Below are 27704 nucleotides of genomic sequence, written 5' to 3'. Positions count from 1 at the left end.
ATGATGGACTTCGTCCTGGGAGACCAGAGTTCAAATACCCATTCAGTCAAGTTTGCCTCTGAATACTAGTGACTGAGGATCAAGATGAGTTACACGCGTCTTGCTATGAGAACGGGGTTAGACGTACCTTGGGTCTGATACAACATGTATTGTTTAGGCTTAAGATTTGCCACTGATAACCATAATTATAACATGGCATAACACTGTTCCATGCTGGAAACAAGCCAGAAACATGACAATAAACCTGGCTTGTCGATGCATGTAAACTAGGGCTCGTGGTTTGTTTCTCTCTAAGCAAACCGCAACCTGAAGCTAAGGTCTGTTAGCTCACAAAGAAACAAACTACAAGCCTAAGTTCACATGCCACCACATGCCAGACTCTGGGATTGTTTCCTCCTCCTGCAACACTCAGGAGAGGACGAGCAGACATTAAAAGTGCATTAAATCATAGTTTACTTTAAAGTGCCAGTGTTTACCTTATTGAATTCTACACACAACATAAAATGAAACATGGCATACTCCCGCCCCAAAAAACTTCTAGTCAAGTAGACTATGCTAAATCAGATCGCAATGGGCTTAAGGAGAGCAGAAACCTTTCCTGTTCAGTTTTTTCCAGGAAACTCATGCCACAGTGGCATCACTACAGCGATTCCAGATGCCCTCTACAACGTAATTATTAAAACGAGCATAAAGAATGGTATCGTCTTTCATAAATAGAAGCTGGACAGCACCCAAGCAACCCATGCACATTCTTGGCACTTTGACTCTGCTCTGGGCAACGGTCCATTCTGCAGATATATTTTATGATCCTTTGCTCTTGGTGAAAGACAACTTGCAATCTCCTGTGTAAAGTCAGTTCAACTCTGATAGTTCAAATCTTATTCACTCCCAGAGATAAATTTGATCTGATCAGAGCTGAGCTCAAAACTTATTACAATGCTGAGGTGTTGCCACACTCTGTGCTTAAACAGTAGACCAGGCATCCCCAAGCTTCGGCCCTCCAGATGTTTTGAAGTACAATTCCCATCATCCCTGACCACTGGTCCTGTTAGCTAGGGATCATGGGAGTTGTAGGTCAAAACATCTGGAGGGCTGCAGTTTGGGGGTGCCTGCAGTAGACCCTTTCAACTTTTTTCTGGGGTGTGTGTTTTTGCTTTAGAAAGAGCAGCCGCCAAGGACTCAAATTTTGACTGAGACAGCAGCAGAAATGTGAGAAGGAGGCGCTGAACCCCTGTCCTCTGCACTGCTTTCCCAAACACCATCCCATTCCAAAGCAGCCTGTGAATTAAGCAGGTATTATTCCCACTCTGGTTACCCTATCTGCTAGTGAATATGTATCTTACACATGTATTCGCTAAAAGGCTAACTTTGGGGAACTAGCACTACTAAGTCCAGACACAGTGGTGGTCTGGATGAGGGCCAATGAACTGAAGCTGAATCCTGGCAAGGTGGAGGGCCTAAGATGAGTGGTGCCCAGATCCAGGAAATTGGTCAATTGCTAATTCCAAACAGAGCTGCATTCCTCTGAAGGAACAAGTCTGTAGTCTGGGGTTACACCTGTACCCATCTTCGTCAACTGAGGCCCAAGTAGCTCCAGTGGCTATGAGTTCCTTTTTCCAGATTAGACTGGTACACAAGTTTCAACAATTCCTGGATACAGATAGCGGTCACAGTGCGCTGTGCACTGGTACCCTCAAGAGATTACTGTAACAATCTCTATGTGGGGCTGCCATAGGTTGCTTATTAGCGAAACCAGCATCTAACATGCAACACATTTATTAAAGTAATACCACTGGCAGTCAATACATCACTAGGTCAAGCTGAAAGTTTTATTTTGTGTGTGCGTGCATGCACACACACACACACACACACACACACACATTCTCTCTCTCTCTCTCTCTCTCTCTCTCTCTCTCTCTCACACACACACACACACACACACACACACACAAAAGTATTAAACTTGCTTCTGAAGGACGTGGTGATGGCCACCAAATTAGATAGCTTTAACAGCATGGAGGATAAGCTATCAATGGTAATGAGCCATGACTGCTATGCTCTGCTTCCACTGTCTGAAGCAGTTAAGGAACAGATATCCCACACGTGGAACTAATGCAAAATGGGAATGACTATATACAAACCTAGGGCTTGCCGATCAGAAGGTCGGTGGTTCGAATCCCCGTGATGGGGTGAGCTCCCATTGCTCGGCCCCTGCTCCTGCCAACCTAGCAGTTCAAAAGCACGTCAAAGTGCAAGTAGATAAATAGGTACCGCTCTGGCGGGAAGGTAAACAGCGTTTCCGTGCGCTGCTCTCATTTGCCAGAAGCGGCTTAGTCATGCTGGCCACATGACCAGGAAGTTGTCTGTGGACCAACGCCAGCTCCTCAGCCTATAGAGCGAGATGAGCGCCGCAATCCCAGAGTCGTCCACGACTGGACCTAACGGTCAGGGAAACCTTAACCTTTACTATATACAGACCATGAAGCTCCACACAGAGATTGAATTTAGCCAGCAATAAAACCCTCACTTTTTCTTACCAGGTAACCTTCTGCTTCTCCTTCCAGCTCCTCCCCAGACTCGTCCAGCACCGCAGGAACCACCCCAAAGAAAGGAAGCGTCTGCCAAGGAATATTCATAGCATGATTAGAAGAAGTGGAAAATGCAAACTAAACCCCCAGAAAAAGCAGACATGTGGAAGGGAGAAAGGCAACTTTGGACTTGTTTTCACATCTGGGCTAAGTTCTTCCATTGGTTCATTCCCATCCCCAAATAATTCACCTCAGAAGGTTCCATAACTTTTAAGATTACACCCAAAGCTTCTGGTCAGCAAATAAGTCAATTTCCAGGAAGAAAAACCTCTACTCACTTAGAGCCCATTTTCCCACTTTGGTTTTGCCTTAGAAAATGCTTTAAAACATGCAGGTGTGTATAAAATAATGTGCATTTTTCTGCATGTTTGTGAGAGGATTATTAGTGAAACTGTTGTGCCGAAGCCCAAGGGGGGCAGGGGAGAAAAAGTACTGCTGCACAAACAGACGAGAACAAGCAAATCTATACTTACAGCTGAGCCCGGCTTCATTGGTATGGCAGCAGGGAGAGGAGTTAACACATGGCCACCCTGCAGGATAGAAACCCAAAACAGTCACAACAATACCAGGCAGTGGAGGAAAAGCTGAGTTGTTCCGAGGCAGCACAGCAGGTAGCAGCAATGCATTTCCAAGCAACTGTACTTTTGCTATAGAAAAACTGTAGCAAGTTTGTGGGCAAAAACTCAGAAAAGGTGGAATTCAACTAAGTTGCTGCATGTACAAAACCAGGCCTGCTTTCTCCTTCCTCCGCGTACCCCACACACCCCTAATTTGACTCTGGAGGATTGGGGAACCCTCAGAACAGGTTTAGGGGCATGCGGGGGGGGGGGGGAGAAAACCTGATTCCCACACACACAGTACCCTACATTACCACTACTGTATATTGAATTCCACTCAAAAAGTGGTATTCATCTAAGTCTGATGCACAGTAGACTCACTGAAATTAATGGTCATTACTTAGTCAAGTTCATTTACTTCAATTAGTCTACTCTGAGTAAAACCAAGCTGAATGCCGCCCAAAACCTAGTACTTGGGAGAGCACAGGGAAATTCTAACACCCACACAGGCGGAGACAGATCATTCACAAAACACAAAGGGAACCAAGAACCAAATAACTCACAGTCTCTGTCTGCCAGAAGGTATCCACTATAGGGCATCTTTCTTCACCAACCACCCTATAGTACCATAGCCAAGCTTCTGGGTTTATGGGCTCCCCAACTGTCCCTAGAATCTTCAGGGACTTCCTGCTGTACCTGCCATAAGAAGCAGATAGGTTTTTTTAAGAGAGGAAGGAAAACTCCACAAGAAAAAAAATGGTTTGCAGTTCCAGAGCTGGCCCTTCAAGGAGAGTGCCAAGCATCACAAAGAGAACATTGCCAGAAACCGACAAAAGCCTCCTGTCAAAAGCAAGCACAGTAATTGGGGTGAGATTTAGACAGACCTTTTCTAGCAGTCATCGGGGCTTAAACTAAGCACCAAGATCCAGTCAAGTATATTCCCTTCCCTCTTTTCTCACTGTCCTCCCCACACTGCCTTTATATTGGGGTGCCAACTTAAATAAAATATGGGGGGCAGGTAAGCCCCGCCCCACATAATCAGTCACATGATGTGATGCACGCACACCATTTAAATGGGGGAAAGGCCAACCTGCTCATATATTTTATTGGGGGGGGTCCCAAAAGGACCTTGGCCCCTAGGAGCTGGCCCCTATGCTTTGTATCTTATAGAACAAGTGTAAAACAAGAACGCTGTTCCTGAGAAAAAGGCTGGAAGAATTAGCTTTGCTCTAGGGCAGGCATGTCAAACCTGCGGCCCTCCAGATGTTTTGGACTACAATTCCCATCTTCCCCAACTACTGGTCCTGCTAGCTAGGGATCATGGGAGTTGTAGGCCAAAACATCTGGAGGGCTGCAGGTTTGACATGCCTGCTCTAGGGTTTGCTTTTCTCAAGAGCAGGGGTGTCAAACTCAAATTCATCAGGGGCCGCATCAGCAGTTTGGTCACCCTCAAAGGGCCGGTTGTGTCTGTAGGACTATGTGTCCACTCTTTATTATCATAAATTATTGTCACTGCATTCAATTATTACTGTTTTTTGTAATAATGTAAGCTCATTCCCGCCCCCACGCGGATCACATTCCTGCGTCGTGGCGCGTGTGTGGGAGGGGATGTAAACGAGGGAAATTTGAACAAAAGGTGGGGAACAAAAGGTGGGGAAATTTGAACAAAAGGTGGGGATCAACGGCTTCCAGGGGGGGGGGGCTCAACTAAACCTTCGGCAGGAAGGAGAAAGCCACTGCTGGGATTAAAAACCTGCAGATGGAAAGAGGGCTTCCCTCTCCCGCCCTGCGCACACCCAAACCCCGCTAGGCAGGATGCCACACGCTGCAACCCACCCCATGCTTTGGAGAGGGGCAGGAACATGCGGTGCAGAGCCAACTCCCTGCTTTGCTTTTGCATCCTCCCTCCTCAGCGCCAGAGTCCCTTCCCCTCGTGCTGAGGGAGGGCAGCGGATTTCCCGAGGAGGAAGACGGCGGCAGCCCCAGCAGACGTGCATCTTCGCCTCAGAGCTGCTCTTCCCCCCACCCGCGCTGTTGTCGTCTTCGCCGCCGCCTCTCCCTACCGGGACTGCAGGCAGAGGAGGCTTGAAAACCCCCCCCCAAAAAAATTTCCCCTCCCACCTACTCAAACCGCGAGGCGACTCCATCTGGAGCCCTACATCACGAGGGGCTGAGAGGAGGCGGCGGCAGAGCGGGAAGAGCAGGAACCCGTGCCGTCGCCGCTGCCTCCCTCCCGGCCGCCCCCCGGGGAGCAGCTCCGCCGGAACTGAGAAGCCAAAGGGCGGCTCGGGGGTGGGGGGCAGAGCAAAAGCCAGGCACCCTCCCGAGTGTCTATGAGGAGAAAACGGGGGAAGAGGGAAGAGAAACCCGGCTCCATCAAGAGAGCGACTGTTGCGCTTCGCCTACTTCCCCCTCAGGCTCACTCCGCGTCCCTTTCACCCGCTTGCTCGCCCACCTCCCGGATGCAGCCGAGGAGAGGAAGGGAAGCGGCGGGCGGCGGCTCCCCAGTGCCGCCTCACTCGCTCTCGGAGACAACAGCAAAGCCCGCCAAAAAAAAATCCAGCGCTGCTCCGTCCCGGCACCAACTTTGCCGGCGGCGCCTGTAGGGCTTTCCTACCTCCTCGGCGGGCTTCCTCCTCCTCCTCCTGCATCTCACTCCCCTGTCTGGCCGCTGTGCCACCGCCTCCCTCAGCCTCATTCGAAATTGAAATTCCCTGGCCAAGGCCGTCAGCGCGGCTCCAGCGCCCCGGCCTCCGCCTGCAGCCCCGCCCCCGGTTTTGACCCTCGGCCAATCGCAGGCTCCAGAGCTACTGTCGGCAGCTATTGTTGGCGGCGGCTACGCGGGCCACATGACGAGGTCTGGCTGGCCGGATTAGGCCCCCGGGCCTTGTGTTTGACACCCGTGCTCTAGAGTGATGCATGTTTGAGATTATATATTCCCAATGCTAGAATGTTATTAGCAAAACCACTCTCTGTTTTGCTTAAAGTCCTACTTACTTCTGGACATGTTCCTCTCCATACTTCATGAGAAGGCGAATGGCAGTGGGTGCTGTGTAGAACTTGGTCACCTTGTACTTGTCAATGATGCTCCACATACGACCAACGTCCGGGTAAATGGGAAGCCCTTCAAACTGAGCAGAAAACAAGTCATTTAGCACGAGAAGAAGAAACCCACCCACCACCCACCTGCTGCTTCCAGCAAGTGGGGTGCAAAAATTTGCAGCCCTATAATGCTTCTGTAGCCTAAATAATGCTAGTGAGCACAGAGGTCTTTGGGGACTGCTCAAGACTTGATTTGAATCAGCAAGACTGCCTGGCTCAAATCAGAAGAAGGTACTTATGAAGTATGATAATAAGAAGAACAGAGAAGCCATGGTACTTAAGCTTAAGGCCCTCCTTTGCCTTGACCAGCAATGAACCTCAGTGCAAACATAGAGCAATACAATTCAACCTTCACTCATACTTGGTTTGTGTAAGTCTGGCAGGGTTTCTAGTCCCCCACCCCCACCCTCATACAGCTCCCACATACCACATAACTTACTAAGACACTGGTTGCCCCATTTGCCAAAGGTCCGTATGTGACGTAGGAATGGCCAGTTATCCATCCAATGTCAGCTGTGCACCAGTAGATGTCCTCAGGATGGTGATCAAACACATATTTAAAGGTAGTGGCAGTGAAAATCATATAGCCACCTACTGTATGTACAACACCCTGAAACAAAGAAAAGCAGCTGAAATTAAACAGAACATTACTGGCTTGATTTTCATTGTATTAGAAAGTATACAGCAACACTGGACTCAGCTAGATTGGTAAAGAAAAAGTGATTTATATGTGTCGTATTTGCAATATAACGTGCCACCAGATGGCAGTGTGGAGTCCTGTTTTTCTCTATCTGTTTTCCCTGTTTAAATTTACAATGCGTTTAACTGAAACACTACTTTGATATGTCTAGATCCAGCCATTGTTTTACTCAAGCACTTCTGCATTGAAAAAATACATCAGTAAAACTTCAGCATGAGAGAAGGAAACGTATTTTTACTGTATCATTAACCACATTATAACCATAACATTAGTTCAATCACACACAAGGGAAATCGGTCTGAACCCCTTTTACAGGGAAACACCACCATGAAGTACTTTTCTTTGCAATATTTACTTGCAGTGACATAATTAAATGCAGAAATAGTGGCACCTATCCCAAACACAGCCCTGAGAGGTAACCAAATTAGTTCATGTGATATTTTTGTAGTCATCAAACCACTGACTACATAAATTCAGTAAAGTGAGTGCTCTGTACAGCAAGTAGTGAAATAAACACACCAGAGTTTATGCACAGACTCTTATCTCATGTGAATTTAAACAGATGTATATAAGGCTTAGGGAGCATATGTTATATAGAAAGCCTGTTAATGTGTGTATGTGCTATGTAAAGCAAAGACTAAAAAGTATTAGGCTTTCTGTGCCTCCTTCAATTATTTATACCATGTGCTGCTCAATAATCAGTGAAAAAATACATGTGGCCAGTCGTGCGCCCTGCATAGTATTTATATACACACAATGCCACCATCCCAGAATTTCACAGTGGGCCACATGAACAGAACAAGTCAGACCACTACTCCATCTTGCCCAATGGCATCTATTTTGACTGGCAGCAGCTAGGCGGGGTTTCTGGGCAAAGAACTTTCACAGTACCTGCTACCAGAGATCCTTTTATGGGGAGATGGGAGGGATTGAACCTGGGACCTTCTGCAGGCAAAACATTCTCTACCATTGAACTTTCCCCCTTCCAAGTAACCTAGAGCACCTGGAATACAAGAGGTCTTGTTACACTAATGTGTAATGAATGTTACACTAATGTTACAAGTATTTGTAGAGATAGGGCCCATTTCTGGTTCCAGACTAGTACTGTGAAAGCATTAAAACAGTAAGCATTTGGATCCAAAGCGTCCACACAGCAGAGTGAACAGCAAGCGAGTGTGACTTGACAAGTAAATATTAACTTTTCACCTTCATGCTTTGGCACAGGATCAGAATAAAGGAACATACCTTCGGTTTTCCAGTTGACCCACTGGTGTAGAGAATAAACAGTTCATCTTCCGCATCACACCAGACAGGCTCACACTCCTTGCTAGAATTCTTCATAGCATTGTGCCACCAAAGGTCAACTTCTGAATTCCAAGGTATCTGAAGAAAACCACATAGTAAGTATACATAGTAAAGCACTTTCATTGAATATTTTGGCTTCTAAAGCAGAACTCTATTTCACTTTTCTTCTCTTTTTTAAAGCATTTTCCTTTCTTAATAGTTGCAGAAGTACAACTACAGTGTTAACACACCATGACATCTTTTTAAATGAGCAGTTTTGACTTCCTAACCAAAACTGTGGCATCATTAGTTCATCAATCCTAGCCCCTTAATGAATTTAAAGAAATTATCTCAGTGCATTTTAGACAAGTCCTTGAATTTACGCAAGCCAGTTCAACTTCATCTGCTGAGAACAGAGCTAACCAAACCACTTCATTTTGAATGTTCTGTGCATGTGCTGTGGACAAAAGGTGCATAAAAAGGAGGCACTTCAGGAATGGTAAGGAAACTCTCACAGCAGTCAAGAATGCCTAAGGGAAATACAAAGGTTTCTGGAATGAAGTACAACACACACTTTAACTCCTGTGCTTTCATGAGCAAAGGCCCTCACCAGTGAAGATCAGCTGATATCAACAATTTTATTCTTGCAATTTTTATATTCGCTGTTGTGGGGCAATTGTGATGGAGAGGAGGAACATAAATATGTATTTTTTAAAAAATTAAAATTAGTACATAAATAATAAATCCCCAAATAAAGTAGGTTGGTGTTATGATCCCCAGAGGGGCTATGATTCTGAGACACAATGAAGAGCCACTTAGGGAGTTTTACGGCAAAGGGATTATTACAAATAACACACTAAGGTGCCGTGCAGCAAATGCACCAGGAGTTCTGGCATTTAATACACATGCACAGAGCCATTTTAATGTTCTCTTTATGTAAGTGAAGCATGGTTATTATATATCCATACTAAGGAGAGCAACATGAAGTTCTCCAGACTTCTGGAGAACTGCTGGACTACAGCTCCCATTATCCCTGACCATGCTAGCTTGGACTGAAGGGGGTTGTAGTCCAAAATCTAGGGGGCCACCATTCACTACCCCTGGCTTCAGGCCTTTGAGAAGCCCAATGGCCTGCAGCACAGGTCTAAGTGTCTGCCTATCAGCAATCTCATCATTAACTGCTTCCTAGTTACACTTTGCTACCTGGATGGACACATTAAAAAAATCATTAACTTGTCCACATGGGGCCCTGTGTTATGGAGAAACTATACGCACCCATATTCTCGTGCTAAAAGTATTGCTGTGGATGAAGTGCCATTTATTTATATGGGACCTAACTTCCAAAAGAACCTTTCTTTGGTGTTCCAGATGAAGATGGTTGGAGAACAGCTCCCAAGGAGCTAAGCAGAAATCTCATTGCAATGAACAGCTCAGCAACCAACCATTAGTGGGCAAAACGAAAACATCACACTAGTGTTTCCTAAGCTGATAGGTAAAGTGCAACTCTTTAAAAAGAATAAGCATTACCCACTCCAGAGGAGCCCTCACCATGTTTCTTTATGTGTTGCTGCTGCAAGTTTCCCCATCTCAATGGAAGGGAGCCACTTTAAGCATTTTAAGCTACACTGGGCACAACTGGATCATTCAATTGCACCCAATATCAAGAAACAGCAGGATTAGCTGTCCCCAGCAGAAGCTGATCGGAAGTAGACATGGCTGGAGCAGTATGCCTGCAGAGTTGCGGCAGGCAGCCTCCATGTGGGCGAGTGCTTTGGGCTCACAGAATTCTCTTATTTTTATTGAATATATCCTCTATAGCACACTAGCAGTTCTCTCCTAACAACAGTGTACCCTAGTAGATATTAATGCAAAGGCAATGCTTATAGAACAGTGAGCCTGGATTCTGCTACGTAGCTCCTCTCCTGGTTACATCAGGCTTAACTATAAGATGATTTCAGTACAAAGCAAATATTGCAAACCCCGCTTTGAAGTTGGCTTGAGCAAACAAAACAAGTCAATACAATATAGTTTTAAAGACTGATTAGGCGAAACAAGCATTCTTGTTGAAATGAAACAAATGCAGTGTTGTGTACCCAATTTTCATTGAATTTAAAAAAATCGTCTTTGAATATCCCAGTCTAGAGAGCTGGTGGTTGGTGGGGAAGAAAAACACAGTCAAAAGGCTGTTGTGGACAATTTGTGTAAGGCATAACAGTATTTGTGCTACCAGGAACAGGATACCCCCATGCAAATTTCTATAGGACTCTCACACACCCTTTGCACAGCCTAACATGCAGTGCCAAAGCTTGTAAATTTTTGGAAAGGAGCCATAAAGCCACCTTTCAGAAAAAAGCAGCAGCTTACCTGTATAGCAAAGCTTTTTTTCCCCCTACACTTTTAACAAATGAACATGTGAGTTGCAATTTTTGAATAATCCCCTTCCCTGTGAAGAACAGTGATGAAAGGTTAGTATTAAAAGCTGGCACAGCACCAGTGTGTCCTGCAGCATGTATAGAAGTCTACTGAAAAAATTCTGAGCAAGTGTCACAGTACAAATCTTTCAGTGTAGTGCTATGATATGTAAGCAGGAAAACTGCCCAGGGCAAGGGTGCAAGCCCAGAATGCAAAATGTGTCTACGCTGTCAGTCTACTTCTGACTCACTGTCCATCTGGTGTGGTGGCAGCTGCCCTAGAGCTTGCACAGTTGGTAGGGCGTTTGGCAGAAGGTGTTTGTTCAAAGCATGATGCTCGGGCTGTGGGGTACATGCTGCTGACCAGCAGAACCTGACACTGGTTATGTGGTGGCAAACAGTAGTAACTGTCACTGCCGCATATACTAATAGATAGAGTGATAGGTGCACATTGAGGAGTATCTGCATCACACTGCCTTTGCTTAGAGGCTACACCTTCTGGAGCCTGTATGCACTTTTTCATTCTTTGCTCAAAGACTGTATCCAAATCCTTGCTTGGAGTGCTTACAAGCTTGAGAAGAGGACGCAGCAGTTAAGTTAAGCATGAAGGTTAACACAAAACCATGCTCACTTTCCAAAGACAAAACCTCTGGAAAATAATATCAAGAAATTACTAGTAATAGAATTACTAATCAAGGATTAGTAATAGAAATCTCCTTGTATAGGAAAGCTGGTGGCAAAATAAGTGTTCTTGTAGAATCTTTGTAGAATCACAACTTTGCTGCAGAGGAGCAACCATTTTGATCGGATTAAGCTAGCTAAGAATGAGAAAGAGTACAATAAAGGCCGGATCCACATCTCAGCCTGTTACATACAATAGAAATCATTTGGTACAATGCTGGTGGAAGCAGTGCTGGCTCAGCTGTCGGGGTGGAAGCATGAGACGGCCTACTTCACAAGCCCATGGAGCTGCTTTAAGGAGAAGAAATGGGTTCTGGGCACAGAACTCCTGGAAGCTGCACCAAGCCATTCAGTGTGTGAACATGCTGTGCATCATGTAACACGTTTCAGGACCCCAGCTGTACTTATTTCCTAAGAGATATCACAAGGACCCGCATTCCTTCACCACCCTTTGACATTTTCAGTTGGTTTTGTGTAAAATCCCTTTTATGTTTCATGTGAATACACAAGGAGATACTAAGAAAGTGTTAGAACTACAATAGTCACTGTCCCTCCCAAACAATCCCAGGCCAAGGCATGTATCGCGACGCTCCCTTCCAACCCTTGGGACAGTGATGTCTATGACTAACATGCAACTGGTGGAAATGGGGTTAAGAGGCCACACTGTGCCGTGCAGCGAGAGTGAGAACAGGTAAGTGAGGAGGAGTGCTGGAAAGGGAAAGCAGAACAGAGAAGTGCCAAGAGAAAGCTTCTGCTACACAGTAAATACCTTGGGATGGACTCTCTTTGAGCTCTCAGTCTTTTTTTCCTGTTAAAAATTCACAAAGATATAAGATTTGAGAAGTGGAAGAGTTGTGCTAGGGCACCTATACCTTATAAAATACCATGCTGGCAAGGAAAGACATGATGCAGCTGAGAGGGTGCACATCATGGCTGCAAAAGCGCATCTTCTTGGATGCTAAAGATGAGCTGCAAAGCATGGGCTCAGGCAATGGGTCAATCCCTGACAATGCTTCTTGGCTGATTCCATTTCAGAGCTTTTCTTCCTGCATACAAGAGCCCAGGCTGGTCCTCTAGCCTGTGCTTTCCAGTACAGGATGAAGCCATGGAAAAGCAGCTCTTATACTGCTAAAGGTAAAGGTAAAGGGACCCCTGACCATTAGGTCCAGTCGTGACCGACCCTGGGGTTGCGCGCTCATCTCGCATTATTGGCCGAGGGAGCCGGCGTATAGCTTCCAGGTCATGTGGCCAGCATGACAAAGCCGCTTCTGGCGAACCAGAGCAGCACACGGAAATGCCGTTTACCTTCCCGCTGTAGCGGTTCCTATTTATCTACTTGCATTTTGACGTGCTTTTGAACTGCTAGGTTGGCAGGAGCTGGGACCAAGCAACGGGAGCTAAGGTAACACAAAAAGGGCACCTGTAATGAACTAATGCAAAACAGCCAAAGAGAAATGGGTTTCACTCAGTGCTCTGCAGAGAGCCAGATCAAGTAAAGACCAAGAAGCTGAACAGGCATAAAAAGGGGGTAGAACAGGATTTGCCCTAGTATGAAGTGTCCTTGCTAATTCACTAAAAAAGGAAGCAACTTTCATCAATGCAGCCATTGTTAATACATTGCTCACCAAACAACGTGAACAAAGTATTCACAGATCTGGAAATCCCACACACTGGCAGTAGTCTGTTTCATCACTAGTCTGGATGCAGGTTTCTGAAATAGCTGAAGCTTCTGGACCAGAACCAAGGGCAGACCCACATAACTTCAATTCCAAGCACTGTTCACACTGGACATTACAATATATTGTAAATACAGAATAGCCTCTAGAGAAGGTTCACTTGGCTCTCCAACATGATTGTGGCTAAGTTGAAGCACCTCCAGCACAGAAACCTGGCCCGGAAACCTGTGAACTTACTGAAGCTATTCAGAAAATATGATTCCTTCTTATTCCCCTAGTGCTGTGATAAGGGAATCTAGTTAGCGCTGGGTGTTTACAGGAACAGCACAAGAGCTGGGGAGGGTAGTGGAAAGATAAACTGATTAGTTTGTAGAAGGCAAGGTGGACATTGGGTTACAAATTATTTGTAAGGTAAGTGGGATGGGCCCAAGCAACAGTGAAGTGCTCTGGGAAGTCTGCATGGCAAGGGAGTGTGTTACTGTGCCAATGGATTTGCAACCTGAGGGTTTTCAAGATGATAAACCAACAGTAAAAGCAGGAACTCTCTCATAATAATAATAATAATAATAATAATAATAATAATAATAATAATAATAAATTTATACCCCGCCCATCTGGCTGGGCTTCCCCAGTCACTCTGGGTGGCTTCCAACAAAATATTCAAATACAGTAATCCATCAAACATTAAAAGTTTCCATAAACAGGGCTACCTTCTCAGAGTTATGTTCAAATTAGTTCCTCTTTTTTGCAGGAATCCATACATACAAACATAACAGAAAGACAGGTAACCTTGCTGTAGTACAAGATGAATAACTTGTTGCCCTCCAGATATTGTTGAACTATTGCTCCCATCAGTCCCAGCCAGCATGGTCAACGGTCCGGGATTATGGGAGCTGCAGCCCAGAAACCTCTGGAGGGGCATAGATTCTGCACTCTTACTGTATGGAAATACCTGTGATTCCCATCCATATTCTGCTTGTAAATACAGCTTGCATACTGCAAGCATTGATAAATTTCACACAAAAAAAAGTCCTGGTCCAATCTAAACCTAGTTCAAGAGCATGGTGAGAAGCCCACCTTCTGCTTATTTCATCGCACAGGTGACTCTCTGTTAGTGTGATTGCTGCTCTCACAAAGACAACTTTATGCCTCGAGTTTAAAGAAAAAATGCACACAAAAATGTCCTGTTTTCAGACCTTTAATTTCTATCTGTGGTGGAAGTAACTTAATTTTGCTATGTAAGTGAGAAAAGGCCCATATGTCTTTTAACACCATATAAGTTTTAAAGTATATACTTTTCTAGAATGGCAGGAAACGGGGGATGGGGAAGAGCGAGGAAGAGGTGTAGCTTTGCTCCATTTTTCTGTTTTTTGCTGAAGGACCTCATGGTAAGTCTCATGGTCCAGTAGTAAAGCTTGTCCAGGAAAGTAAACTTTTAAAAGCACAAATCTTCTGCAGCAGCAATATCACAGGCACTATCCAATGAGTGGATATGATTATTACAGAGCCATATCACACATAACAATCTCAATTGCAAGGCAGGGGCTATTTGGGAGAAAACAGCATTTCTTCCTGGCAATGCTAAACAGTTCTGCCTAGTTCTCTACAATGCAGGCAGAAACATCAGGAGCAAAACAAATCTTAACTCCCCATGGCAGAATAATTAGAAACCTGCAATCATTTCTCTCAAATAAAGGAAAGCTGCTCAAGCCCCTAAACAGATCCTTCAGCCATTTACAACAGGAAACTCACCTGCACACTCTGGCAGATTCTCTTGAGAGGTGGAGACTTACTGCTTGACCCATCCTGCACCAGTTCTTCCCTTCCTAAATGCTTGACCACAATGCACCTTCGCAGAGGGGCATCCCTACAAGGAGAGGGAAGATGAAGTCACGAGCCCAAACTATTTTAATGGAAAACACACAAAAGATTCCAAGAAGAGAGTCTAGGTCATTTGGATGAGCAAGTCTGAACCTGTCCAGCTGATTATGGAAGTATGAGGCAGGCTGTTTAAGACCACAACTGCATGCGTTTACATTCGCAAAGAAACAAATACAGTACTTTCAAAGGGAGTCTGACTTACTTGTCTTTACATTTCTGCAAGGCATCATCTGCTATCTGCTTCAGGTTAATCAGCTTATCACCTCTATAAAAGGCATCTACAAGGAGTAAGCAAATCATTAAACTGGCTCACCAGAACAGCCTGCAAGCACTTGAAGGTCACAAGAAGACATGGACAGCATGGTTTAAAGGAAAGGATGGAAACAATGGAATTAAGAGAAAGTCTGCTAAAATGAAGACCAATCATGGTCACAGTAGAGGCCTCCATGGTAAGGATTTGAAGTCTGTGACCCTCCAAATGTTGTGGGATTCCCTCTCCTATCAAGTCCAGCCAGCATGGTCAATGACATAAGAATATAAGAATAGCCTACTGGCTTGCAAGCATGGCATCTAGAATAAGAAATCATGATGATAAACAGATGAGAAGTGAGTGGGAGTATTTAGGGGATTATTCACACACACAAAAATGATCTCAAATATAAATTCCAGGTACAGGATACTTTGTGACCAACAGTTGATAATATAAAAGTCATGTCAATGTGAAAAATGAGGTGAAGGAATTAATGTATATGCAGCTAAGCAAGATGTACAAAGAACTGCCATGGAATGCTGGGTGGGGAGTCTAAAAAAGAACTACTGATTGAAAAAATATGAAGAAGTAAAACAACATTTAACAGGGTGGCTGCAGTATTATCAGATAAATAGCAGATTTAAAGAGGATTATTCTAAAAATGGCTTCCAGAATGAACCATCATTATTAGAAGTTAACTTGTTGCAAGGGGATCGGAAAGTTATAAACAGGATGTACAAAGTACTATTGGAGTGGGATTTAAAGGATGAATCCGTAAAGGAAACAATGATTAATTGGGCGATAGATCTGGGGAAACCAATCCTAATGGAGAGCTGGGAAAAACTTTGGAAACATTCGTGGAGATTCACGGCGTGCGAAACGATCAGGGAAAACATGATTAAGATGTTTTATAAGTGGTACCTCACGCCGGTTAAAATTAAAAAAATGTATAAAACCCATGATAATCTCTGTTGGAGATGTAAAAGAGAGGTAGGGACATTTGTGCATATATGGTGGCACTGTGATAAGATTAAAACATTTTGGAATGCAATATTGGAGGAATTGAAAAAGATATGTAAATATAATATTAAAAAAAAACCGGAATTTTTTCTATTAGGACTGTTGGGAGAGGAAATTAAAAACAGGATGAGAAAATATGTTTATACGTGACGGCAGCTGCAAGAATTCTATTGGCGAAATATTGGAAAAAGGAAGAAACTCCCAACATTAAAGAATGGCAGGAAAAATTATTAGGGTATATAGATTTGGATAGATTAACAAATGTAATAAGGGGAGGGAGCTGGGAAAACTCGGTGAAAAATTGGAGGAAATTTGGAGAATATCTTAAAAAACAGTGCCCCATGATAAAAACTTGGATTTGCTTTTAACACCTCGCAAAGAGTGAATTTTTAAAAAAAAACAAAATAAAGGAAACAATGTAATAAATATAAAGCTATTAACCCGGGAAGAGGACAAGCGGAAGTCGGTTAGTAGGTGAAGGGGGATTATGTATGAATATCGTGTGTACATAGGAATTTATGGAATATAAGTATTATAAGCATTACAAGAAGATACAGGTATTGATATATGGGCTAATTTACATTCAATTTACACATCAGAATATAGATTTTGATTCTATTTTAGATTTAAGTTTTGATATTAATTTCGTGTTATGCCTTACGTTATGTTATGATTTTTGTTATGATATGATTTAATTCTAATTTGTATTTGAATTATGATTTATTGTTACTTAGACATCGTTAGGCCCTTTTTTGTATTTATACATGTATCTGTTTGTGTTTTCGCTTTTTCTTTTTTTCTTTTTTCTTTGTATTTTTAATGTGTGTTTTTCTTTGGTATCTTTTTTGTGTGCTTGTGTATTTTAATCTCAATAAAGTTTATATATATTTAAAAAAATAAAAAAAATAAAAAAAGAACTACTGTATAAGAATGGGAAATGATGTAATTGTAAAACTGAAAATCTAAAAAGAAAAAGAATATAGCCAGCTGGATCAGACCAATGGCCCATCTAGTCCAGCTTCCTGTTATCACAGTAGCCAACCAGATGCCTGTGAGAAACCAAGAAGCCGTACATGAGCACAAGAGCACTCTCCCCTACTGTGGCTTCCAGAAATTGGTATTAGGAAGACTTGCTGCCTCCAACTGTGGAGGTAGAGCACAGCCATCATGGCTGGTAGCCCTTGATATAGCTTTCTCCATGAATGTGCAATGCTGAGAGTTGCATTTCTACTGCAGGCTTCCCATCCCTGCTTTATGGAATAAATGAAACCTACCTTACTGAAAGGGCCTCGGGTTTCAGTGCCTGCCCAGCACATTTTGCTGCAAAGGACAAGATGGCACTCCCATTCAACTGGACTGGCAACTCAATCTTACTTTAATTTTTGCAACAGGACAATGCCCACCATTTCACCCAAGAACAGCAGGCTACTTTACAGGGTGGAGGACAGGCTGTGTGCCACACGCAGCTCTGCCCTCCAACTGAATGGATATGGTTGGAGAGCTCCCAAGAATGGCTGGGTGAGGGGTTGAGCCTCCTCCTGAGATGGTTACATCACTCTGTCTAATGGTAGGGCCAACCTTGTATGTTTACAGTGAGCAATAATCTTGGAAGTGTTCTATGGGGAACAATCAGAAGGAAGATTTTACAGGACTTGCCCCCGTTTTAGTTCGACATGATGTAGCAAGTGGCAGGAGACTAATATACAGATCTTGGAGATCTTGATTTATTGCGTTACAAAATTAAACAGTCTGAACTGTTAAGTTAATGCATGCTTTCAGAATGTGGAAATTCCTTTATTTTTATTTATCTGGCATGGAAAGCCAAACTGAATGTCAAATCATGAACTCAGAAAGCAACCTCATGTATATATCTAGTTAGAATTGTCCCACTCTGTTCAGTGGGGCTTTTCCCTAGGCAGCTGCATAGGATTGCAGCCTAAAAACTGTATCCAGAACTGCATCCAGGAAATCTGACACAATTTTTGAAACCACTTGTAGCAACAGAAACCATCAAAGTGGAAGGAGGCTCTTTCGATGATGAAACTCCACCTTATCAGGAAACCCACAGCTTGTGCCCTGACAAAACATATCCCTGGATTGTAGTTCAACCCAGTAATAGCTCCTTCCTAGAAAGAGGAAGAGCATAAAAAGTTGACCGAACATGGGGTTTTTTTTTTCATTAAAACGTCAATCTTGTTTGCAAAGTATTCTGATGAGATTAAGGGCCCTGCAGTTTAGAAGAGAACTGTTTTACCTGCAGTGATGAGAAGTGAGCAGTGGGAATCAAGGATCCTTTCACAAAGGGATTCTGCCGAGAAACCCGCAAACTAAAAACAAGAACACACAGTTAATCGCACTTGCAATTGTGAACAGGGACTCAGCAAATGGCACTTTTACAATATACAGTGTTTCTCCAAAAATAAGACACCGTCCTATATTTATTTTTCCTCAAAAAAACAACACGGTGGCTTATTTTCAGGGGATGTCTTTTTTATATTAAGTATGGTACAGTTTAACCTACAAGGTTAAACTGCCTATCACTATGGCTTATTTTGGGGGTATGGCTTATTTTGGGGGTATGGCTTATTTTCGGAGAAACACGGTATTAGTGCCATAGCTTTTCCAAAAGGCTATTCTCGAGTGCTTTACAGTTCCTTAGATGATTACCAAGGGTTTTTTTCAATGAGAATTGCATACATATTTCATTGAAATATAGTTTGCCCTTGGCTACTAGTCTTCTGCAATGTGAAGCTTTGCTGACACCCCCACATGTACAGACCATGCATGGAACACTCTGCAGAATCCTCTGCAATGCTCAGGGAGTTGGGTGGCAAATGTCAACATGGAAAATATTCTCTAAGAACCTAAACTTAAAAATCCTTAAACTGGAAAACAATATTCCACCCCTCACCCCACAAAAAATCCCCAGTTCAAGGACACAAAGTTAGCTTAATTCAGGCTGCTATCTGCTACAAGCACTGTTCATTTCAATCTGCAGCCAGTGCCACACAAGAACAGAAATCACACAAGATGTAATTGCTACTTCCTACCACAATGGAATGAACTGCTCCAATTCTGGCACAGGCTAGCATGGCTACCACCAGCTCAATAATCATTGGCATGTAGATAGAAACTCTGTCTCCTTTCTTTATGCCTGTGAAAGAGAAAGAGATGTTTCTCATGCCATACAGCGGACACTGTTTCTGCCATTCAGCCACTGTGTCCTGGGCCCTGGTATTCCAAGAGAATGAACAAAGCTGGAAAAAACAGAAGTCAGGGGGCTCAAAAACACAAGCATACAATTCCTGAAAGATCAGAAGTGTATGCATGACAAACAAAAGTTTTTTTGGGGGGGGGGTGAGGAACTTGGGATCATGGGATCTGCCCTGGGGTTATCAATGAAAGGGAAGCATATTGTGGCTGAATTTAGAAAGGCATCTTCACTTCAAAGACGTTGCCAGTGGTATCAAGGGATGGCACTACAGAATAAAATACTGTTAATATGTTTTCTTGAAGCCACAGCCAAGAGGAAGCACATTTCCATGTTGCTTTGCAAAACACTAACAAGTTAAATTCTCACAACAGCCCTAGTAAAAAGTGTAACTATCTCTTCAGTGGAACCAGTCACCGTTTTGTAATTGGAAGTTTCTAAGACTAGGTAGGATATGTTTCTTTTTAAACATTTTAGAATATAAATATACCAAAGGGTTCTCTTGCTTGTCAGATGTATCTAAAATGAGATGTTATATGCAAACATTTGTTACATTTTACTTTCCTTTGGAAAAGATAACTTTATATTAACAGCTTTTTATTTTGTAGTGCCATCCATTGAAACTACTGGCAACATTCCAACAATCACCTGATATTTGTTTTTTAAACCTGACTACAACTTTATTTGACCACACCTTGCCACCTATTCACGAGCCACATGTCAATATGTTTGCCAGATAAAAACAAACGAACAAATAAGAACAATAATTTGAAACCTTCACTGTTTCATTTGTTGCTTTCACTGATACCTATCCATATATTCTGCATATTTTACATTTGTTGATAGCATAGGTTTCTGCCCTGCATAATAAATTATATTTCTTCATGTTCTATAGATAAACATCTGTATAAAATAAGTATAAAATAAGACATATCAATGGAGGTATGCAAAATCAGAAGGGTGAGCAAGAGCACATTTATTAAAAAGTATTGCAAAGATTGTTAAGCATACAAGTATGCAGAATCAAATAATAATAATTTATAAAGCTGAATATGCAAAGTTGCAGATAATCCTATCAGAGTACATTTTAACAAAAATTCTGTTTAAGACTTAGTTTGGAAGGAACAGATGCTTCTGCTCGGAAACAATGTTGGGATGGATGTGGTGCAGTTTTATAGTTAATTTAAAAATATACTATATATGCCCTTCTTTGTACGAATTCTTACAAAGCTGTTTTGTTTTAAAAGTCACAAAGATCAGGTTCGTTTAGCACACATCTGTAATCCATTTCCAGCATTTATCACCAAAAATCTGCCCCTCTACCAAGTTGTGGGGGAGAGGTGGGGTCTTGACCTTCATGTTATACTTCTGAAGCAATCCTACAAGCTGCAGCATGATATCAAATGAAATCCCTCCTCTCACCTCAAAATGTAAGTGCAGCCTGATCTGTATTACGCTGCACTTGGGAGGTGTAGCACAACTGTAAAAAAACAATCCCACAACCTCCTCCCCAACTTCAGGCTTGGATGGCAAGACCTGTTACACTCATCAGAGAAAGGAGGGGTGCTTTCCGAGGCAAGCAAATTTGCAGACTCCCACAGAGTCGGATACCTTGCTCCTGAAGAACATTGGCAAACTGGCAGACTTTACTCAGCAATTCACTGTACGTGATCGTCGTGGAGTCCCCTGGTTCATTTCCCTCCCTACAAGGGAAAAAAAGGATCAGTTATGAACACAGACACTCAGTGACAAACTACGGTATGACTGCACAGTCTGAACAGCAAATATAGCTCACCCATGTTTCTCAAAGGAGCACAAATGACAAAAACTTCAGAAAGTGTGACAGGTAAATTCCTTAACTTGTCATATTTCTAGCCTTCTAGAAAAATACAGCAGAAAAGAAGACACCGAAAAGACAAGTGGGCATCTAAACCTGTTAACCATAGTTTTCCAGTTCAGACAAAATGAAATGAAAAACTCAAGTTAATGGAAGACTTCTTAGTTTGATTGTCTCCCAGAAGAAATTTTTATTTTTTTCTGTAATCTACATGTTATGCAGACTTATTAAAATCTTTGGTGGGGGGAGGAATTTCCTACTATACAGGAATGAGCGAAGGGGGTGTACATCTACTGCCAAGGCCCATTCGTGTCTCAACTTATTAAGCTAAGATAGTATCATTCTTAATGAAGATAGGTTAATGACTGTAATTAGTCTGGCTGCTAATTACAGAACCCTTTTCACCAGTGGTTGGGAACCTCCAAGCCTAATTTTAGCCCGCAAAGCCATTTCCTCCAAAAAATACCCATCTGCCCCACAATAGACATCAGGTGTTGCATCAGGTGTGGAGCAGGTAATGACAGTAATGACATGGTCCCGAAAGGACAATTAGGAGCTTAAACTGCATTCCTAACTGTTACTTAGCAAGCAGGATCACCAACCGCACTGATCAATATTGACAGAGCTTTTTTGAAACTGACAGCCAATGCCATTGTGATATCAGGCAGGGAGCCTTGTGCAACTATAAAAAATGGCCCACATGAGTGAAGGTAAGTTTTTGCTCTGGCCCTCAGAGTGAAAAAAAGGGTTCTGTAAACCTGCTTTTTGCTCATGACCAAATGACATGCCTAAGGTTTTGCCATCACACTTCTAGATTTGACTTCCCTGCCCCTCAGCATTGAGACTGGATTAAACATTGTCAGCTACAGATCTTGTGAGCCAACTCTCAGTTGCCTTCAGCCAGGTGAAAGCACAACAGCTGGCATTTGGGAAAACATTTTTTCCCCAAATTCCTAAGCACAATATTCAAAATTTTAGGCACCAGCATTAAGTGCCAGATTTGGGCAATGACAGAAACAGCAAATATTTGGTGCTGGTACAAGGGCAGCATGCTAGATTGGGTGCTGAACACTTTCCAGCACCAGCACCAGAAGGAAAGGCTAGTGAGGAGAGTGACCAGTTGGGGACCACTACTGCTCTGAGCACCTTCCTTCTATGTCCAGTCTTCCCCTGCCCACCTTTCCTGATATAGAGCAAGAAAGACTGTCAAGGATGGGGGCTGGGGTGCATGCTGTTTTGGCTCTCAATGGCTTGAGACATATAGGGAAGGTCAGCAGCTCAGTGGTAGATCATCTGTTTCATCGCATGTAGAAGGTCCTAGTTTCAATCCCTGTCATCTCCAGGTAGGGATGGGAGAGATCCCTGCCTGAAATCCTAGAGATCCACTGCTAGTCTGTATCTCTAGGTATTTCAATAAGCCAATTTGCTTTGTTTCTACTTGCAGCAGCTAAACAACCCACAGCCTCTCTCCCAACCACGGAGCTGGAGAGAGGGTAGAGCAGGCATGTCCAACAGGTAGATCATGATCTACCGGTAGATCACTGGACATCTGTGGTTGATCACCGGTAGATCAGTGGCTCCCCCCAAAGAAGCTAAAAAACTTTGGCTCCCCTAAAAAAGCTCAACATCTTTGCCCTGCACCCCCAAAATGACCTGAACCACCAAAAATAGGGCTTTTCTTCCTAAAAAAAAGCTCAACGTCACTTTCCTCTTCCCTAAAGAAGCTTAACAACTTTTATGAGAACCCCGGGTAGATCACTGCCGGTTTTTAACTCTGTGAGTAGATTGCGGTCTCTTAGAAGTTGGCCACCCCTGGGGTAGAGGTCTTTTGGCCTCCTCTGCAGCTTCAAAGCTGGAGGTGGGGATGGCTGGTTGCTTATCACCCTTGCTTATCCTGAATGTAATGTGTGGAACGAACCTGCTGAAGCCTGTAAATGGATCACTAACATCTGACAAGTGTTTGAAACTGTGCTTCAATTTAATCAGAGACTGATCTTTGGCTCCCGGAACTGGAAATATTATTTAATACCCATGTGAAATTCTTCTAGACTGTCATAACAGTAACTACCTGGCTATGTTCCCATACTTTAGTTACCTGGCAGGTTCTTGCCTGTGTCTGCGGAGAACAAACACATTCCAACTGCCATTATTGATTGAATGCTGATCCCCTCCAGAACTGATTATTGTGCATTTAATAAGGGTCTACATTCTTGTTCTGGACCATAAAGAAGGCTGATCGCCGAAGAATTGATGCTTTTGAATTGTGGTGCTGGAGGAGACTCTTGAGAGTCCCATGGATTGCAAGAAGATCAAACCTATCAATTCTGAAGGAAATCAGCCCTGAGTGCTCACTGGAAGGACAGATCGTGAAGCTGAGGCTCCAATACTTTGGCCACATCATGAGAAGAGAAGACTCCCTGGAAAAGACCCTGATGTTGGGAAAGATTGAGGGCACAAGAAGAAGGGGACGACAGAGGACAAGATGGTTGGACAGTGTTCTCGAAGCTACGAACATGAGTTTGACCAAACTGCGGGAGGCGGTGCAAGACAGAAGTGCCTGGCATGCTATGGTCCATGGGGTCACGAAGAGTCTGACACGACTAAACGACTAAACAACAACAACATTCTTGTTCATGTAAGGGTGGGCATAGGCATGCTTTCTGGTGTAGCTCAATATTAGTATCCCTCATGTGGATTGGTGGAGGGTCAAATGCAACATTGCAAGCAAGTCTATATAAAAATGCAACAGCTCTCCAAGTTTCTACTAGCCTGTCTCTTTTATTTGTGATACTTCAGCATCCTGAAAGAGAAAGAAACTCACTAGATGCCCACTTTAGGAGGCTTTCCAGCATGGTCGCCAAGAAGGCATTGCTGTCTTGCCACAAAAGTCAAGGCAGAGGCCTGTTTGGAGGGGTGACCTAGCACCTGTCACCGTGTGACACTATGTAGCTTTCATGTGATTTTAGCTGCCAGTTTCTTATTCTCAAGTTGGGGCAGATCATTTCAGAAAATGGCACATTCATTTTTACTTATGTTCTCCACATTCCCGGAAGGCTATTTCTTTCCTTAAAAAAATGTTGTGCAATTCTATACATGCCTCATCAGAAGCAAGCTCCACTGAACTTAGTGGAATTTACTCCCAGGTGAGTATGCACATGATTACAACCAGGGTATAAACAACAACAACCCAAAGTAACTAGTTGCCAAGACAGCTGTGGCTTATTGGCACTAACACCAAACCTTTAATGTTGTTTCTGTCCTTGCGTATACTTGATTCCTATTTTAAAAAAATTCTACTGACAAGAATCTGGTTAGCATCCGCCTTAACAAAGTTAACATCCACCAAAGTTACCATCCTTTTGTGGGTCTTTTCTGCTCAGAACGTGCCCTTAACTGACATGCTTAAACTTACTTTTTGAATACAAACGTGGAAAAAGCAGATCATTTATTGTTTCAACTTTTACATGAAGTGGACTCTTAATGGCATAAAAGGGAAAATCCTCAATCTCCCCTGCCCCAGAGGTACAGTGACCCTGGGCGTAATCAAATATGTTACACAGATTATCTAAATACTAAATGCATAGCTCAAGACCACAATGCAACTAAGAACCTTTAACTGAGGCCTCTAGACCAGGGGCAGGGATCCTGTGGTCCTTCATATGTGGCGGGACTACAACTCCCATCATCCACTGGGCATGCTGGCTGGCTGATGGGAGTCCAACAACATCTGGAGCAGCACTGGCTTGCCACTCCTGCTCTATAACTATCTGTTGCACAAGAATATGGCACACAATGAATAAAAGATTTGGCACATCTTACTTTCCCTGCTCCCAGTAAGGCGTCACTCTGCTCTCCCTCGTCAAAAGGGTTAATGGGTTAGGCGTCACATGTTAAAACCCCAAAGATCCCCAGTCACAGCTTATTCAACTGCAGTGGCGGCTGGAATATTCCACAATAACCCGAGCCTTCATTTTGAAGCATGAAATGGTTTCATGTTTAATTTATGTTCTCTTACACAATGCAACTGCAACACATTGCACACCCATTCCCTCCCCTGGGCTCATACGCTGCTAAGAAGCCTATTTGCTCACAGTTAGGGTGAGGGCTAATGGTGTAAGATGAGCAGAGTCTAGCCTAGCAAATCAGACAGGGAGAAGGGGGGTTCCACCCAGTCCTCTGTAGAGAGCCAAATCAATGTAAAGACCAGCAAGCTGAACGGGCAGAAAAGAATATTGAAACAGAACTTTTCCCAGTATGAATTTTCCTTGCTAGTTCACAGAAAGAAGAAGCATTTTTGCCTTTCATCAATATGGTGATTGTTAGGATGTTGCTCACCAAACAACGCTAACAAGCTATTCACAGATCCCTCTGCTATAATACAATACAGTATATTAAATACTCACCCCCCACACAGCCCAAAAAGCCCCACACATAACAGCATGGGTCATGCCCACATTACAAAAAGAGATACTTCCTTAGTCCTACACATACAAAAATGCAACAATTGGGGTTAGCAATTGTAGATACTAATTAAAAAAAACCAGTGCCTTTGCCTTCAGAAAATAGAACAAATTGAAATAGAACCTTTTTAAAAAATAAAATAAAATGACTTCCACCAATAATGCCATGGATGTAGAAAATGATGTCTTGGTTCATATCACCTTTAGCAAAACCTTTAGGCATGTCTCTACTGAAAATCCAGTCACTTTCTGGCCTTCTTACTTGAATATTGTCTAGAACTGCCATCAGCTATTCGCTCATAAAGATATATATAAAAAAAACCCTAACCCTTACATACCAAGTAACCTTTATTCAGCACTGAAAGCTAGACCAGAAAGAGGGCAGTTTCTTCCACATTCTGATGTTCAAGACAGTATGGTAAACACACTCTGAAAATTAGTTTGTAAACGTCAAAAACCTCTTTGTATTGAACATCTCAAAAAGCACATGTTATCTTTCATGCTGGTGTAAAATACAGTTTCTCTCAAAAATGTGCTGACATTCCTATAAATATTGATGTGGATATTTTATATAATATCCTCAATTTTCAAAGTTAAAAGGAATTTAGTAACAAGGAAAAAGTAAAGGGGATAGGAGAAATAGCTTCCCCAATGAGTAAGTCAGTCAAGGGAATAAAAGTGAAAGAAGACTGTTCCTTCTTTCATTTTTTAAAAAAAACCCAAAGAAATAACAAAATGTGCAAAAGTGGCTTGGAGAAATTGGACTTCTAGAAGCCCTACAAGCAAGATAAACTCCACGTTTTCATGTAACCACCACTTCATACACAGATTTCATTTCTATAGGCTGGTGTTGCCAATGCAGCACCCGTTGGCAGAACTATACCTGCATCAGTGTTAGAAATGCAGGTATAGAAGCTATTTGCCAAATGATGCCACAACAGAATGCCTAGTTGTAATTTTTATTTTGCAATTTTACTTGTGAGCCATGGAGGGCACCATTTTTTACTCTCACACTGCCTGCAGCAGCACCCAGGTGACTTGGGCTGCGGTAGTTTTACTTTCAAGTCTCAGTTGCCATACATTGCGACCATACATCTCAAATTGGTCACAATTTGGCCATGCCAAGTCGCTAACACACCTGATGACTTTCAAACACTGACCTACATACAATCCCTTTGGTACCCATGAAAGTACCAACTGAAAAGCACCGCCACTGAAAAACAGGCTTCAGAGTTCTTTGCTGGGCTGCATATAGACTGAGCATGCTGCCCCTTTTCCAAAGTCAATGCTGACTGGATGGCAGCTGCCCTCTCCCTTCTGTTCTGGACAGGAAAAGTACTGGTGAGAAAAAGGAGTTACACTTTGCCAAAAACCAAGCGGTGCCAGTGGCTGAGTATAGGTAGGTTGATAGATTTTTTATTGTTTTATTGGGGGGTGGGCTGTTGTTGGAAGTCACTTGTGCTTGGCTGGGGAGCTCTGGACTGTATAAACCACTTATACAACTTCCTCCCTTTTGTGAGGCTTTAATTTTTCTTCTTTTTGTAGAACTAAAGGGAAGGCATTCTGCTGACCTTTGTCTATGTCTTGCCAGAATAGCTGCCTTAAACTTGGGGGGTTGTGGGGGCAACTTGGGGGGTTGTGGGGGCACTTCTTCCATTTCCCCACATTTCTCCCTTTTCTGAGTGTTCTTTCTTGTGTGCGTATTTTTCCTTTTTTCCCAAAATAGAGGAGGGGTGTGGTGTGATGTTTTCTGATCTCTTGCCCAGCTGGCCATCTCATGCTTGTGTGTTTAAAGGGCAGTCAAGACCTCATAGGCTAGCTTTTGCTCTCTCCATCCTTCTCTCATTTTTTGGAAGCAAATGGATGGAGAACTGTCCACTCAGCCACCTCATGCATCGTTGGCAGTAAAAAGGTGTGTGTGCATGTGTGCGTGTGCACATATACCTGAGTCAGTTTCTCCAGAGAACTAAAAAGCCAAGGGGAATTCGGATCCTGTGTCTGGGGTCTGTTGTTAATTTTGTGTGTGTATGTTGGGCTGAGGGTTCA

At 43.2% G+C, this 27704-nt stretch overlaps 1 protein-coding gene across 2 annotated transcripts in view; it reads right to left on the bottom strand.

Annotated features, from left to right (window-relative positions):
• Positions 1-27704, bottom strand: part of ACSS2 (acyl-CoA synthetase short chain family member 2) — a 57131-nt gene that overhangs the window by 9103 nt on the left and 20324 nt on the right. The window contains exons 3-14 of one of the 2 annotated variants that reach the window (XM_035121371.2): positions 20973-21064; positions 19201-19304; positions 18405-18477; positions 15083-15158; positions 14752-14866; positions 12093-12131; positions 8193-8330; positions 6687-6857; positions 6143-6276; positions 3709-3841; positions 3062-3118; positions 2538-2618 (exon numbers count right to left, since the gene is read on the bottom strand). In XM_035121371.2, coding sequence (XP_034977262.2) covers positions 2538-2618; positions 3062-3118; positions 3709-3841; positions 6143-6276; positions 6687-6857; positions 8193-8330; positions 12093-12131; positions 14752-14866; positions 15083-15158; positions 18405-18477; positions 19201-19304; positions 20973-21064 — 1213 coding nt within the window. The remainder of the gene's footprint in view (positions 1-2537; positions 2619-3061; positions 3119-3708; positions 3842-6142; positions 6277-6686; positions 6858-8192; positions 8331-12092; positions 12132-14751; positions 14867-15082; positions 15159-18404; positions 18478-19200; positions 19305-20972; positions 21065-27704) is intronic. The other variant, XM_035121372.2, reaches the window with a different exon arrangement.

The sequence above is a fragment of the Zootoca vivipara genome, chromosome 7, assembly GCF_963506605.1.
Source record: "Zootoca vivipara chromosome 7, rZooViv1.1, whole genome shotgun sequence".
NCBI lineage: Eukaryota > Metazoa > Chordata > Lepidosauria > Squamata > Lacertidae > Zootoca > Zootoca vivipara.
The sequence above is the reverse complement of the archived record's forward strand: the minus strand, read 5'-3'. Positions and strand labels throughout refer to the sequence as shown.